Source organism: Lates calcarifer, linkage group LG17, assembly GCF_001640805.2.
Source record: "Lates calcarifer isolate ASB-BC8 linkage group LG17, TLL_Latcal_v3, whole genome shotgun sequence".
Taxonomy (NCBI): Eukaryota; Metazoa; Chordata; class Actinopteri; family Centropomidae; genus Lates; species Lates calcarifer.
In genome coordinates, this window is record NC_066849.1 from 5,472,095 (window position 1) to 5,488,647 (window position 16,553).

At 42.2% G+C, this 16,553-nt stretch overlaps 1 protein-coding gene across 1 annotated transcript in view; it reads right to left on the reverse strand.

The window, feature by feature from the left end:
* Nucleotides 1–349: 349 nt before the first annotated feature.
* The window catches only part of nhsa (Nance-Horan syndrome a (congenital cataracts and dental anomalies)), a 54,679-nt gene continuing 38,475 nt past the window's right edge, over nt 350–16,553 (reverse strand). The window contains 9 exon segments of the mRNA XM_018669982.2: nt 350–3,554; nt 3,627–3,685; nt 3,687–3,751; nt 4,370–7,192; nt 7,776–7,907; nt 9,634–9,826; nt 11,713–11,775; nt 12,440–12,573; nt 13,440–13,592. Coding sequence (XP_018525498.1) covers nt 2,912–3,554; nt 3,627–3,685; nt 3,687–3,751; nt 4,370–7,192; nt 7,776–7,907; nt 9,634–9,826; nt 11,713–11,775; nt 12,440–12,573; nt 13,440–13,592 — 4,265 coding nt within the window. The 3' untranslated portion in view covers nt 350–2,911.

Below are 16,553 nucleotides of genomic sequence, written 5' to 3' on the forward strand. Positions count from 1 at the left end.
ATCTGAATTGAAAGAATGATAATGATAATTGTAAAGTGGTATTCAAATACTTCACTCTAAAAATAAAATAAAATTTAAAAAAAAGGTCTGCGATAAAAATCATACTTAAGTTAGAGTACATAAGTATTCTGAATAAAAACTATTAGAAATATATTTTATATAATGTTGGGTGGTTCATCTATAACAATGACCTCTGTTTTATAAGGTCATCATATGTTTTGTATGTTGAATAATAATCTGAGAAATGAAATAGGAAATAGTTACATATGTGTAATTTGTATTCTGAGTACAAAAAATATTGAACTACCTTTAAAATGAGAAAATTCAACATCATCACAGACCCAAAGAGTCATTTTCAAAGCAGTCACATTTATTTGTCTTTTTATATACATTTGCTAAGCAGCCTGTTGTGCTAGCAGTTGGCTTTGATAGGATTTACTATGGGATTTCAACAATGCTTACTAAAAAATAAATACAAGACAAAGTGTTCCACAGCTCAAAAATATACAAAGGTTTGAAATTAATGTAAACTTTGAAAACATTTTTTTTTTTACATAAGAAACAATTCAAGAACCTTTGTGACAATTCCAAAAGTTATCATATTTACATTTTTGTACAAAAAAAAGAAAGATGCCTACAGTATACTATATATAGAGGTTGATCTGAAATTAAATGAATCTAGTACCATAAGTTAACGCTGTAATTCTTCTTTAGTATTGGTTTGTGTTTTTGTGTTTTCAAGAATGTTTCAGTCAAGTAAACGAGAAGAGGAAAAACAGTTCAATGCCACTAACATGTACACGTTCTAGCCTTTGGCAGAAGCATCTACTCCACACCTAAAGTGTACTCAGAGTGTGACTATTATTCAAAGGAGAGTCAAATAGCTCCATGTAAAGGTCTATAATTATCTCCAGGTACAGCAAGAGACTAATGAAACTTCACAAAATCACTTTATCAGTGCAAAAAAAAGAAAAAAGAAAAAAAAAGGGTGGAATGAAGGTTCACATACATAACCCATTGCGTACCCTGTTATAAGTCATTGCATTAGTATGGAGTATCATTAAGGCCAAAATGCAGTTGATATTTACAGTGTACCAATAGTGAAGAACAGTCTTCCATATGGTAATATGGCTACATAGACTAAGTCAACCTTGCATAATGGTTGAGTACCATCACTGCAATAATTACAATTTACTTGTAAGATTATTGTGAATATGCGGGACAAAAACAAACAAACAAAAAAAAGCTTCAGAGTGCCAGGGTTACAACAATAACCTCTCTTCTAGCTTATGACTGATTATTAAGTTGCTTTCCTATTTCTCTCTGCAACCAGTGTCTTGAATAAGATTTAAAATTTGTCTCTTACAAACAAAATAAGTATTTGAATAAAATATGTTAAAAATACTGGCAATTCTTTGCATATTTTCATTAGGTTTCAGTTTTAGGTTATTTCAAGGCATAAACCAAATCAGGAAGCATATGGAGATTTTCTGTGTCAGTTATAAAAATAAATATATATTTATGCTGTTCAGACACAGGAAATGTGAAGGTTATATTTTTTGATGGGGGATAAAATAGACTATCATCTGGTACAAAATAGCAGCAAATGCCACATCCCCAAATTCAGGACTTCTCCTTTTCATCACAGATGATAAACCTGGCCAAATGTAACCCTACATCCTCCGTCAAAACTGGGAAATCTCACAAAAACACTCAACTTGCTGAGGCCCAAAGCTGCTTTGTCACCTATGATCTCTTGCTGAGTAAAATAAAGTATATTTGATCCTCCTGAACACTTTCCACTAGCCTCTTTCAACAATTCATAAACACATCAAGTCAGCAAACCAGAAAATGACCATTATTACATTTTTCTTCTTAAACATATGACCTCTCTATCCTCTTACAGCTCTCCTGTTTCACCACCTCCAACTTTTTAAATCACTTTTTCATCTCCCATGTTAACACCTGCTCCCCTCTTGTCTCCCGAGATTGTCGAGTTAGTGCTCGGCTCAGACATTTCCTGTCTCACCTGTAATTGCTACCCATGATATTGCATGAGAATCTTAAAAGGTTGTAATATTACACTACCTTTGATATAATTTACTATATGCTTTTAAAAAGGACTGAGGGAAATATACAAACACATCACATCAAATGCTGTTTTCCAGCTATTTCAATAGATGCATTGAGGCGTCACATTGTCACCTTCTGCTGTTTCTCACACAGTGTTACTCCTGATGTTCAGTTGGGGGGGTATCAAAATAATTTTGGTATAACTGGCTTGAGGAAATGTGTCTAATTGCATAGGTATTCATAGAATACATACAGTTAATACAATATATTTGTCTATTTTTGTTTTGTCAGCAGAACAGCTAAGTTTAAACATTAATATACTCTATTAGGGCTGAAGGAAGAGAGTCGGTTGGGTGTCATATATGGCTTTGGGCAGTGTGCCATACATTAACCAAATACTATGTGTAAGCCTGTGTTTTCTGTGGAATTGAACTGGGATAATTCATAATTTCTGCTCATAAATCATACTTCTCTATAAAATGCAAATGCTGAATAACCTGGTTCCCTGATTCTTATTCTAACTATTCATTTCATGAAGCGATTATTTTCCTTTTTGAAACACTGTATGTATACAATAGATTAGAACACAGGTAAAGTTGTTTAAAGGATCCACATTAAAAAAACAAAACAAGTAGGAAACAGCTATAAAAGTTCGATTTTTTTAACAGCATGGTTTTCTCTAGTGTTTTGTGAACTTCATCAATGCTCCTGCCCTTGCCCTTAAACACATCTCATATATATATATATATATATATATATATATATATATATAGAGTGAGTTATTTCATATATATATATATATATATGAAATAACTCACTCTGGTCCATACTCTGTTTTCTACGTGGAGCCCTGTGATGAGCGGTCATCATGAGGACTTCCGTCTGAGTTCTCGGTCTCGCCCTCAGAAATGGCCTGCATGGGTGCTGAGTACAGTCTGCTGCGCATGCCATAGCGGCTGCTGTTGGCAGGCGGAGGGATTCTGGAGCGGCCCTGCCTGGAAGCAGCAGATGTTGGGAAGGATTTTGGTGAGAAGCCCTCAGCATTTGCTTTGGGGTAAGGGCTGGAGAGCTGTTCTGGTCCTGAATTAAGCTGCTGTTGTTGCAGGGGGGAGGCGAGCTCCTCAGACTGTCTGGGCAACTCCGTCAGAGAGTCTCCGGCAGATTTAGGGTTGATGGGGCTCTTGAGGATCTCTGTAGCTGACATGCGGTAACTAGAGTCTGAGCGGCTGCCCTTTTTAAGCAGCAGCAGTTTGAACTCCTCGTTAGAGGTGCTGGACTTCTTGGCATTCCTGTAGATGGGCCCAGGGACTCTTTGTAGACCTGGTGGGGTCACAGCAGAGGAGGGTGACGCCACTGAGACTGGGGAGCTCATAGTGCTGCTGGTAGTGCTGCTGGGTGGTGTATTTCCTGATGCAGCACTGAGGCGATTCCTCACACCCAATTCAGCTGAGTCCTTCCTACCCAACACTTTCCTTTTGGACCTGAGGATAAAGAAAGGCATTAATAATCTCTGTAAACACAAACACAAACAATGTGCCACTCAAAACACTCACCTGTGTATCATAGCAAACAGGTCCTCAGTGGTGCGAGTTTTGGTGGGTGACAGAAACACACCTGTCGTCCTGTGGCCTTGACTCATCAGTCACTGGGGACACTGCATTGTCACTGGGTGTGGAGTCTGGTAACACAGTCATCAGTCAACATTTGAATATACAGTATATTCTACACACACCTTTTTCAGCATCACCACTTTTAAAGAGGTAATATATACATTTCTGATTTTCAGATTGTTTAATCCATAAAATGTGTCCAACTGACAGTCCAGAACACTAAGATATTTAATTTAAAATATAAAAATGAGAAAAACAACAAATCCTGTTAACTAAGAAGCTAGAATTATATTTTTCACATCTTAACTCAATAAATTACTTTGACAAGGAGCCTATTATCAATAAAATATATATTTTTCAAATTTCTATAACTGATTAATCAGTTCATTGCTTTAAAAATTGCTACAAGCCCTTGTGACATGTTGCCATATATTCTTGAGTTATAAACTTTAGAGGTCAAAAGATGTACAACTATTCTGGAAATGAAAAAAGAGAAAAATCAGAGTACTTCCTATAGCATAAATACGTATTTCTTTCTTTTTTCCTCTCTTGTCAATCAGATTTATCTGTGATGGTCTCAGCAGGCAGTTCTATATGGCAGTACATCAATCAGTAGTAAATCAGCCTCTACTGTGCATAAGAATAAATGTCAAAATGAATAATAATATAAAAAAAAAAAATTCTACCTTTACTGAAGTAATCCTCTGTCTCTGGTGTGGACTCCTCCTTGCCATCCTGAGAGGCACTTTCGGCTAAAACACCTGATGACTCGTACTCCTCTTCATTACTGATTGGACTCACTTGCAGCGACTCTGATTGACCATCAGTAGCAGGCACTTTATCAAGACTGTCGGATCTCTTGAGAGAAGGACTAGAACACGTTTGTTCTTCAGGGGGCTCAGTTCTTTGCTGTTGTAAAGGCTCTGACTGTGAGCTGGAGTCTTCAGAGCAGACAAGCGTTTCTGCTGACTCTCTGCACATCTCTCCTTCCTGACTAGTGATGGGCTCAGGGATGTCTGCTGTTGGCTCTGACTGCAGTCTGTATGCTATCATACTCTCTAAAGGAGCCCCTCTGTCCTGCTTGTTCCTCGTCTCACTCTGACACGCCGCTTCTCCGCACGTGAGCTCTTCATTTGAGGTAAACATTGATTCATACAACTCCGTTGAGGATGTGTGATGATGATGTGAGTTGTACAACGGTGGACTCTTTAGCTCTAAAGATTTACTACTTGACAATGTGCTTTTTAAGTTCACTGTGGGACATTTGAGTTTGGAAGCTGTTTTGTCCTCATGACCTCCTTCAGGTTCTTTACTGATGGATCGGAGCTGGACTGAGTGTAGCACTGTGGGTGTGATGGACATGGAGTGGGCATTAAACACCTCTGAGGTGGTGGGTGCTGCAGCCTTGGCTGATGCTGCGGCTTTTTGTTTGTTTTGGTGAAGGATCTGGATCTGGTTCCTGTAAGCTGAGGCCTTGTTGACACTTTGAAGGGCACTTAGGTCAAGGTGGGAGGGAGGGATTATCGGCAGCTCCAGGTCTCTCTTCGAGGTGGCTCCGTCCCTGCAGGACAGTGACTGCAGTGACAGTGACGAAAGAGACGACTTCCTCTCCGGGACTTTGGGCTTCCTCTTGCCGCTGGATGGCGACAGTGGTCCGGGGAAGAAGGCGGAGGGGAACGAAGAGGTGGGGGTTTCTGACTGACTGGAGTAGCCGCTGGACGGGCTGGCCAGGCCTGCCAGCTTCTCTGGAGAGGTGAGCTTAAACTCACCCTCCACTGATGGAAGTGAGGGAGTGGTGGCTCTGGAGCCAGACTGGGATGTCTGGGACTCTGAGCTCTCTTGCGACTTGATGCATTCAATGACAGTTGTGCCTGTGGCTGTGCTGGAGTTTGACAAAGATCGGTAGGGATCGCTGGATTTTAAATCATTCAGCAGCCACAGATCTGCATAGTCTGACTGCACAACCCCGTCGTCCTTAAATGAATGTGCATCTGTGGAGCTAAAAATGCCTAAATCAGGTAGATCAGCTGAGCACTCCACTCCCCAGACCAGAGGGGGATCTCTGGTGAGTGAAGAGTTTTCTATATGACCTGGAGAGCTGGACAAAACCAGCTGCAGTTTCCTCTCCTTGGAAGACAGTGGAAGTTGCTGCCCACATGTAATCTTTGGTTCTTTCTTGTCAGGGATGTTCCCATCACTGCATATTTTTCTTAAGGATGAACTCCTCTTAGGTGGAGACGGCTTCACCTTTGGTTTTCGTAAAGAGAGGCAGCGTCTCCCCAGAGTCATGTGACCACTCAAGTCAGACAGGCCACAATCAGAGCCAGGGGCTGCATAGTTGTAAGTGAAGCTTCTGCTACCTTTGAGACCACAGTCAAAGTGCATGGAGGTGTAGTAGCCTTCAGTGTCTACAGAGTAGTGTGAGACGGTGTCTGCCTTCTCTGACGGTGGCTTGTCAGAGTAGCTGCTCTCACAGGTGGCCATGCTGGTGAAGCTGGGGCAGCCCAGGCTGCTCTCAGCTTCTCTGTTCGGCTCGGGGCTGAAGTCCTGCGGGCGCGGAGGCTCGGGGTTGGGGTAGCTCCACTCGTTCTCGATGGGAGTGCTGACCCCTGCTTCCTCTAATATGTCCATAGCTGTGGAGGAGAAGGAGCCTGCCCGCTGGGTCCTGAGGCCCTGGTAGTGGTCCAGCATGAAGCCGGTCTGCTGGTCATCGTTGTTGTGAGTGGTAGCGTTTAGGGAGAGTTCAGAGTCACAGTGTGAGGAGCCAGTCAGCGGTGGAGAGGCTGCGGGGGGGATTGTTTCTGAGGTCTGTGAGGGGCAGGTAGAGCTGCTGCCGCTCCAGTTGCCACTAGAAGACTGATGGTCCTCCTTATGGTCCATCGGGCCTCCAAGCACCCCTGCAGCTGAGACGGAGTGGACAGGGCTACTGAAGGTGTCTGAACTGGATGAGATCTCACAGCTGCCCATGTCGACCTTCCTGGGCAGCTGTGATCTGGTCCTCTCCATCCAGCTGCGCTCCGGACTCTCCGAGAGCTGCTTATATTTGAGGCCCAGCTGGAGTTCAGACACAGCCTGATCGTCTGTGCTCTCCCCCTCATCCTTCAGAATCAACTCCCCTGGTCCAGGCAGGAAGTCCTCGGTGTCGAAGGGGGAGAGCTCCTCCTCCTCATCGCTGTCATTGTGGCCGTTGTCCATCATCCGGCTTCCGTCTCGGGGCAGACTCCTGGAACGCAGGCGTGCTCCCACAGAGGCGGTGAACATGGTGTCAGCGCTGTCCGGCAAGGAGGAGATGTTGCCTGCAGAGTGAGAGAGGGAGACGGAGACTCCCTGGACTCTCTGGGCCCTGATCCTCCTCCGAGATGGCGCTCCTGAGATCAGAAAGTCCTCTGTTTGGCAACCTGAGTCTCTGGTACTGAGATGGCTGGCCAGCTCCTCACTGGAGGGCGTGATATCTGGACTGGCATGAACTATCACTGTGCGCTCTCTGGAACTTGGAGAGTCATCAGAGTCTGGGAGAACAAAGGGAACCAGGGTGAACACGATTAGAAAAAAAAACAATTAATAGATACGACTAACAGACTAAAACTGAGGTGAACACACTTTATTATATATATTTATTTATACAACAATTAAACAATCTTTATTTTTAAAAGGATAAAGGCAGTGATCACAACATTTGACATGCTGTATCTCATGCTCTACTGTCGACTGTCTAATAAAAGCATGTAATGCCCCGAAATACCTTAAAAACAGAAACAAGGAACTCTAAAAATACGTCTCCAATCACTAGTTGATGTCTTTTATATTTATGCTGAGTTATTATACAGCTGGTGTTTTCAGTTTTTCTTCTGCAGTATATTGATGTGAGATTACATTTTAACACATAAATGCCCTGAATTGCTTTGTATTTCTAATAACATCAATTGTCTTTACAATCACCCTTAACAACAATTTATGTTAAAGAGAAACTGTACATTATGTCAGCCATTATAGTAAATGACATAAACACTACCTTTTTAACAGCAGAGGCTTGAATTCAATTTCAGATGTTACGAGTGTTTGTGACTGACAGAGTCGGGTCGAGTAACATACCTAAGTCGTGCTGCACCTGTCTGGGAACGCCAGCGACAGTCCTCCGTCTCCTCAGCTTCCTCCTCCTCTGAAGCACAGACTGTGAGTGAACGAGCGAGCAGCGCACACTAGCATCTCTGTCAAAGCCAACCCCTGCAACGGAGACAGGACATGTGAGGAATCTTTGTTTAGCGGCAACCACAGCGATTTCCTTCTTTAACTCTCACGCTGTCATGCGAAAAAAAAAAGGAGGAGAAATCTGTTGTACTCAGCTGAACTAAATCAGACAAACAAAATTGCAGTCAAGAGTGGAGGACAGCTATCTGATGGAGCTTAAAGGCCACAGTAAGACAAACTGGGCGCCTGGAGTATGAAGGTGGAGTTATTTACTTCTTGATGTAATGTCTAAACTGACAGAGTAGGCAAGTAAAGAAATTTTTAAAAATGTATTAAACCCATACCTAAAACATGACAAAAGTTATATGACACAAACAATAAAGTCAACATGATGATGGGTTTACTAACCAAAGGAAAAATCCTGTTGTGAAGGTTTCTGCGTCAGTTTTTTGTTTTTCCTGCCTCCCCCTCACTATATGTTATGACTATCATGTGATTGCAGGTCAGGCTTTTCAGCACCATAGCAATTGCTGGACTTTGCTTACAATGTGCATTTTTTATTCTCAACTGTCTCTGGCCCAGCCAGTGTTGGCGTGCAACTCTCCCTTTGAGTCAGTGCGAGCGCGAGTAAATAACATCAGGCAGGCCTTTTCAACAATTTGGACACAACTAATTGGCATTCATGTCACAGCAACTTGCCTCTTTGCAATTGCAGGCACAAAGCGTCAAAGCATGAGAAATAAAGTTAACAGGGTCCAAAGCATGACTTGCACATTGACAGTGATTCTCTGTAGCAAAGTTAATGCTCTGATAATGATTACATTATATAATTAATTGCAGAAATTCCATATTTCTTGATAATGTTGGGAAAGTAAACTCTACATAACAATTGTTAATGAGGAGTGCTAACACAGGGCTAACAGCAGTTAGCTGTGTGCAGGAGTCTGTTAACCTCTGTAAGTTTCCCCATATCATAACACTAACTGTGTATCAAGCAACAGCAAATGTTAAAAGACTAGTAGAATAGTTTTGGGAAACACACATTTTCCTTTTTTCCTGAGAGATAAATAAGGAGACTGATACCACTCTCACATAATGACCAGCCAGGAGACGGTTAGCTTAGCTTAGCATAAAGACTGGAACAGCAAGCCTGACCCTGATAAATGTCAAATATGCTTATCCGCTTTCTTGCCAAAAGTGAGACAAGAAGACTGATACCACTCTCCTGTCTGTGTGCTAAATATTTTACTAGAGCCAGGAGATGATTAGCTTAACTTATCTTAGCATTAAGATAGGAAGCAGATGGAAAAAGCTAGCGTGGCTCTGTCCAAGGTAACGAAATCCACCTGCAAGAACCTCCAACGCTGAGTGTATGTATAAAGGAGTCAGGTGCTGTAACTACATTTCTTTCTTTCCTAGAGTGCTGAAAACAACAAATTGTTGTTTTTGAATGGATTAAACAAAACAATATTCCCTGTTTCTCATCTCTATGCTAAGCTAACTGTTTGCTGACTGTAACTTTGTATTTAACAGACAGACATGGGAGTAGTATGAATCTTCTCATCTAACTCTAAGTGTTAAAGCAAATGTGTTTTTCCCAAAAATGTCAAACTATGCATCTAAACATAGCTACAGAAGAGTTTTTAAAAAGCTGGCATTGCAGAGGGAGAGCTAACAAAGAAGTCTGAGACATCTAAACCACAGCAAAGTCCTTTTGTATTAAACAGATTAAGGCTTCAAACTGGAAGTGCTTAATATTTACCGGTCACATTAATGGGGATGACACATGAGGTGATGACTTGGGAATTGCTTTTCATTCTTTCCTCTGGGGTGGGCAGCGGCAGGGCTTTAGACCAGTTAGTCTGCTTGTCCAGGGTTGAGGGGATGTTAGGGATGGGAAACTTAGACCGGTGACCTAGAGCCACCCCGTCAGTGTCGGGGTCAGAGGGCGCAGCCTGCAACAGATGGATATTTGAATGGTTAGGGTGTTAAGGTTAGGTGGTATTACATGAGAAATGGTACAGCAGAGTTAAAAAAAAAAAAAAAAAAGATAAAACTCAGCTTCAGAGAGGGGAAATGTGTAGAGGACAATGATTGAAGTCAGGGATTGCACTGGTGCTGTCAAAAAGTGTTTATCTGAGAGAGAGCTGAAGGCTAGATGTAGAGATTAGTTTCTTATTAATCAGCAGCTAAGACTGCTTTCTGTCTGAGCAGAGGAAAATCAATAATCATGCCCTTCCAGCAGCTGAGTTTTATGTTGGAGTGCAGAGAACTCATTAAGTGATGGAAATAAAAAGCATGCTTTAGACAGAGAATGGAAAGAACAAGAATCATTCAAAGAATATAATCAGTAGGTTTCATGCAAAGGAGAAATTTTGAATTTATAAATTAGAATCAGAAAATATGGTTACACCTGGAAAAAGAAGTATTGCCTGACTGTATCCAAGCTTGCAAAAAATGTTAGACCAGTAAGATTTTTGGTACAAACTGTTCAGAACATGTTAAATACTAATTCTGCTTAGTGAGAAAGAGATGTCTCCTCCACTCTACGACTGCATAAGACATATAACAAACAGTGTAAACAGTCACTTCCAGTCACAACATGCTACTTTGGAAACTCTTAGCTCACGCTCCGACAATCTGTGGCACCTATGCGAGTCTCCTGCATAATAACGAGTCTCCGGAAATATTTGAGAGGAAATACTTCAGAGCAGCATTCCTCTGAGCTTCAGTATCAATCACTGCACAGTCTTGCCCTCAGACTACCCAACAGCTCCACGTCCTTTTTCCATGGGCCTCCTCAGACTCTTAGAGTTAAACACAGTAGATCCCCTATAACTCATACGTCCGTGCTAAATGAATTAAGTCTATTAAAATCTTACCTTGAGATTCCTACAGAGAGGCACATGTGAAACTGGGAATGATTCTCAGACTCAACTGGTTCCCACCTCCACACCCTGACAACCTCCCACCCCCATTTAAAGCCAGCTCTCGAGCCTTTGTGCTCTCTGTTCCCAGCAGACCAATGAGACCCTGACAAAACCCCGGCCACAAAAGAAACCCGTTTCCTTGGAAACTTCTCCCAACTAGTAGAAGAAAAAAATCAAAGAGAGACCATTTACAGCTGATTTGTCTTGAGAACAGAAAGGCGGTTTTAAGGGTGTTTTAGGAGGAAGGATGAGTGAGACAAGAGAGTGAAAGAAAGAGACGATGACAGACAGGGAAGAAGAGTGGACACATACAGGAGAGGGAAAAAAAGGAGTGGTAGAGCTTGGTGTTTGCCCCTGTCTACAGGGTGCATTTCTTTCTCACAGCGGGCTTCAAACACGATATATTTGGTGAGCACAGACAGAGAAACATGAGGCTGTCAGCTCTTTCAGGGATGGGTGCGCTGGGGAAACCACAGCACTGAGGAATCATGGGTAATCACAGGCGCAAGCCTGGAGAAGTGGACCCTATCATTAGAGAAACCCAGGCTGCTGGGCGGCTGTGACTGTGGCCCTCACACACACATTCCTCACATACTGCAAAGCTCAAGGCCCGGCCCCTCACATGAACCCCAACAACTGTCTGAGTGCGTAAATGTATGACGTGTTGCCATGGATGAAACCTTTAAGTGGTGCTCTTCTCCAGTCTCACAACAAACTATTGCCACATTATACTAACTGGGTGGAGTGGGACACTGTCAGAGAGAAGCTGCATTCAGTGAGCATGCATTTAAAAAAATATTTGTTATGTAAATTAGAAGGAGTCAAACAAACAAGGACAGGTAAGGAGTTGTGAAATACAGTGTTAGAAGGAGCACAGAGGAGCCAGTAGGGACGGAGGGAGGGACCAATACCTTTCTGCTCCAGGGAGAGAAGCGGCAACATTCGGTAGGGGAGGAGGAGCGGGTGGATTCAAACTGAATTACAGGGCAAAAATAAAAAAACAAAGGGACAACAAAAACACATGACGGAAATGAACATGGAGGTATTCAACATGAGAGTATGTGGACTTTGATGATTTTGGTGGAAAAAACCTTCCTAGGAGATTGATGCTACATTTATTCTCAAGGTGATGAAAACTAAATATAAATTCAGGGCCGTCACATGAATTTTAAACAACCATGCTCTGCACAGACAACGTGAAACACACTACAAATACAGTCCACTTTCCTCTTTACCTGTGTTTGTGCTAACTGTGTAGTTGCATCTCTAAAATGTCTTTCTGGCTGCTTGTGGGGAAGAAATGTGAATTTGCCTTCAAAAGTACAGCAAACATCTTTACATTACACAAATGTAATTTATCTTCATCAAATAAAATCAATGAAAAACAGGAAATTAACAAAAATTCACTCAAAGCATTAGAACTCAGTATTTAACGCATGAGTACAAGTATGTGTTCCATAGGCAAAACATAAACAGAATCAAAGGAGAGACTGTGTCTAATTTTGTCATATCTTTTACTATGGCCACAAAAAGAAGATTCATTTTGACCTTTGCTCTTTCACTCACTTCCAAAAGGTCAGATTAAAATGTACAAAATTAAGTACAAAAGCTGTTGTGATCCAGTGTTAGTCATCTCACCGTTGTCAAATTTGTGCCCCTCTTTTCTTGTCTCTGGATGATGTGAGGGGAGGGGTACATGGGCATCGGGGGCACAGCTGAGATCGAGATGGTCACTCTCCGCTCCCTGCTGCCTGATTGTCTCCTCTGGTGATCTGCAACAAGGAGTCATATAAAACACAGAGGACATGCTGTGTGTAACTTCCCCATATACTCACACTGTATTTAAAATCTGACTCAAGATGAAATGGTTCTACTCAAAGGATAGATCTGCATTTTCAAGTCTATCTCGACAGTATCCCCCATGGATAGCAGAAACAGGTATACTGACCAATAACTCTTTCAGTGTTCATATGGGCATGTGAGTATAATTTTAAGACATACTTGAAAAAACATGGATCTATCCTTTAGCTTCAGATTAGAAACCCAGGGTAGAAATAAAAGGGGTGGAGTTTCACATAACAATACAAAGCAATCAGTACAATAGGCCTCCAATAAATACTGCATTTGTCAAGCTTTTAATGTTGAGTCATTAAGTCAAAGAGGCAGTGAATTAACTTTATCATCTGTGTAGTTGGCTGTGTTATAATGGATTACACTAAGTGTTTCTATTCATTTGTCCACCTAAAGGGATTGACAAAATCATTTTACTGCACATTTTCATACAAAGCAATCAGCAACAACCACACAAACCATTACCTAAGTAATTAACAGATATGATTGACTGTGGTTTTATTAGCCTGCACAGGCCTGTAAAAGCACCTTTGTGGTACATGTCATGTAATGCCTCTTGCTGCACTTCTCGAACAACCAGGATGCTGTTGCAAAAAATGCCCAGTAGAGGGCAGAGTGACACCAGCTTGTCATTACATACAACAAGATGCACACCTTAATGTTGGGAAGAATGTACTACAGAGGTGACTTTTTAAATGAGAGTTATTAAAATGTTTTAAATGACATGAGAATAGCCCCTCTGACTGTGTTGCGGTCAGAGGGGCTGAGAGGTGCTGAGGGGCCTCACCTCGGTGCAGGGTCCACAGGCTGAGGTTGGCTTGCCTGTGGAGCTCTTCTACACATACTGGCCGCGTGGAGGGGTGGAAAACATTCCTCTGCTGGTGCCAGGGAGCTTGGTAATGCGTCATCAGCTTACTCTCCACATCCAGGTTTGACACCGCTGCCGGAGAGAGAGAGAGGCAGCAGGTCAAATAACAAATAAATTCAAGTGACATCCAACAGAAAACAGTGAAAACATACACAGTGTAATGGCTTGAAGATCATTGCCAGTATAATGTAATTATCCAGTTTCTGTTCTGGGGAAACAGACAAGTCAGCTCACATCGTATCTTGAGGAACTGTATACTGTATTTCTTGATAACCGAAACTTGATAACCAAGGTGTGTCACTGGATCTACTGCAGATACTGTGTATCGTGACTTCTGATGGAAAAGCAACTTGCTTTTGTCAGCAGTCAGCTGAGCTCCTCAGTTACTGGTAAGAAAATCTTAAATTTCCACTCTGGAATATTTGTGGCAATACACCGGTTAACGTCATTAAGGTGAACTCCACAGACTCAGAAAAATGTAACTAATGAGCTTTCCATTATGGCGACAGTATGGTGCCATGAGAGCAACTGAAGGTTCCAAAATATCTTGGGATAAAGGAGGATATAAAGCACCGGACTCATATTAGAGCTGAACCCTGAGAAAGAAAAGCAAGATAATCAGATCCAGTGTTAGCAGGACAATAGCCTGTTTACTAATGCGACGCTATTACCTGCAGCTTAACAATGGGTATTAATGCAACCTGATACTGTGACTTTCATCCTCTAAACATTGACCAGTACCTGGGCTAATGTCACTGCTCCCCCTCACACCTCCTCAGGTTACGGAGAGGGAGACGCTCAGCTCTCGAATTACATATAATAGCATACAGAGACTGGAAGAGGGGGAAAAGTTTGAGCCCAAAAGAAGCTGTTTAGTATTTATGCTGTCGTTTGTTAAGGAGTTGACAGCTTGAAGTGAAAGTATAAGTGTTTTATACAGTAATGATACTGTATGTATGTAAAATAAGTAACCTTAACATTGGAGTAAAGAATGATCAATGATGTGAATGTCGACAAATGAAACACCTCATCCTAAAAAAACACAAACAGTCAGAATATCTGATAGATACATCATCACAGTAAAGTCAGAAAATAAACTGCATAAAAAATAATTCAGACAGACTCTGGCGTGAGATGGCATTACACATCTGTAGGAGAATCTAAGGAATATCCTGAGGATTACCACTGTTGAGCCTTTGCTTTAGCAGACAAACACATCTGTCAGTTTTCTACCTGGCGGGCATTTCCGGGCCTGTCCTTGACCTGGCAGCTTGACTGAAACACACTCTGTCTGACCTCCATGTCTGCTGAAAGGCAGCTTTGGCTGAGCACGCTCCAAGTTTGCTTTGTAGTCCAGCCAGAAGCTAACTTTAGCCTCTTTCACTCAAAAAAAAGACACAGTTCAACTCCAGATCACAGTTACCAAAGGTCAAGCAGACTGAGTGCACCATCACACTGAAGCTCTGTCTGTTGCATTATGCTAAGTGATTTCCTAGCAGTGCTACTTCTGTGAATACTTTGACAGATCCTTTCCTTCAAACGTGGTGCCATGCATGCAATCCCCAGCAGATTGTTTATCTGTTCCTCAGAGACGACTTGATGTTTTCCATAAAACACCCCAGAGTGATCTAAAAACCCTCTGCTGTGACCCTGTTGACCTGAAAATAAGCTCTGTGCAGTGTCTTCTCCTCAGCTGCAGATGTTGACGGTGAACTCATCAAGGAGCAGATTAACATTCGAGGAGCAGCCCTGTTTTTCATGTTAGTGAGCTTCAGAGTTGCATTTTAAGCTTTGGGCCGAGCCACACAGACTGTTTCAGCCAGCTACATAATTAGCTCATTTGGCAAGAAAGAAAATAAGAAAATTTCCCAAAACTACATGTTTAAACTTTTCTGAATGTGGTTACGTGCTGGGAATGGGTGGTGATGGTTGCTTGCCAGGAATTTCAGCATTTACAAGAGGTTAGCATAAGCTAGCTGGTTAGCATGTTGATTTAAAAGCTGTTAATCAGCTATGTGGTGATACCAAAAACTTACACAGAAACACCTTTAAAAACTCCCATAGCAGTTCAGTTGGGTTGAGATCTGGTGACTGTGAAGGTTTCAGCGATATGATTAACATCAGTGAGCCCTCGTGCCCTGTATGGAAGCATCTACATCTGTTTCCTGAATTGGGGTGTTTCCTTTGATTGGTCACCCACCTCTGTGTCTATAGGATATGTGTGTGGCAATACACAACTCAACACAAGCCCCACAGTATTTCTATGTAGTGCATGGAAAATAATGAGGTATTTCTGCTGTGTATTGATGTAAAATCTTAGGGAGTAAGCAGTGATGTGTTGGGAGATAGAGCTCTGACACTGTTTGCCAGCCTCTCCCCTCCCTGCCTCCCTGCTGAGATGTGAACTGTTGGCCTTGCTGTGACACCCTTGACGTCTCTAGCACACCAAAAACCCATTTGACAACAACAACAACAACTAGGACACAGACGGTGCTCTCTATGCCTGCCTCCATTCAACTTTCGCCTGTTTTTATCTTCCCCCAGCTGAAAAACACATCAGTACTTGCTTTCACCCTGCTCAGTGAAACCCCTGACTTTTAGTTAAGTGAGTCAGTGCTTGTACAATCAAGGCATTAGTGCATGATGGGCCTCTAAAGATGTTTTCATGGAGAGATGGTGGGGTGGGGGGTGGGGGATCCATATGGGGAAGCCCTTTAATGGGAGAGCAGTGGTCAGCTGTTACCCCAAATGATGGCCAAAGAAAACACATCAGCCCTCAGTCATCTCATTGACCTCTCGGCAGGTTTCTCTTTTTTCACAGCCAGGCTGAGTGATCTTCAACATGGCCGTACTGAGCCAAATGAGCCACATGGCCTTGGATGAGAAAAAAACAAGACTTTTTGCAAAAACTTTAAAGTAGTCTTTAGTTTTAAACAGGAAAGTCTCTGTTCTCCTTCTTCCTTACTTATTTTTTTTTACCATGAATCATCTCGTGAACTTTCCTGGTGAGGTGAGATCACCATTATCTATTAT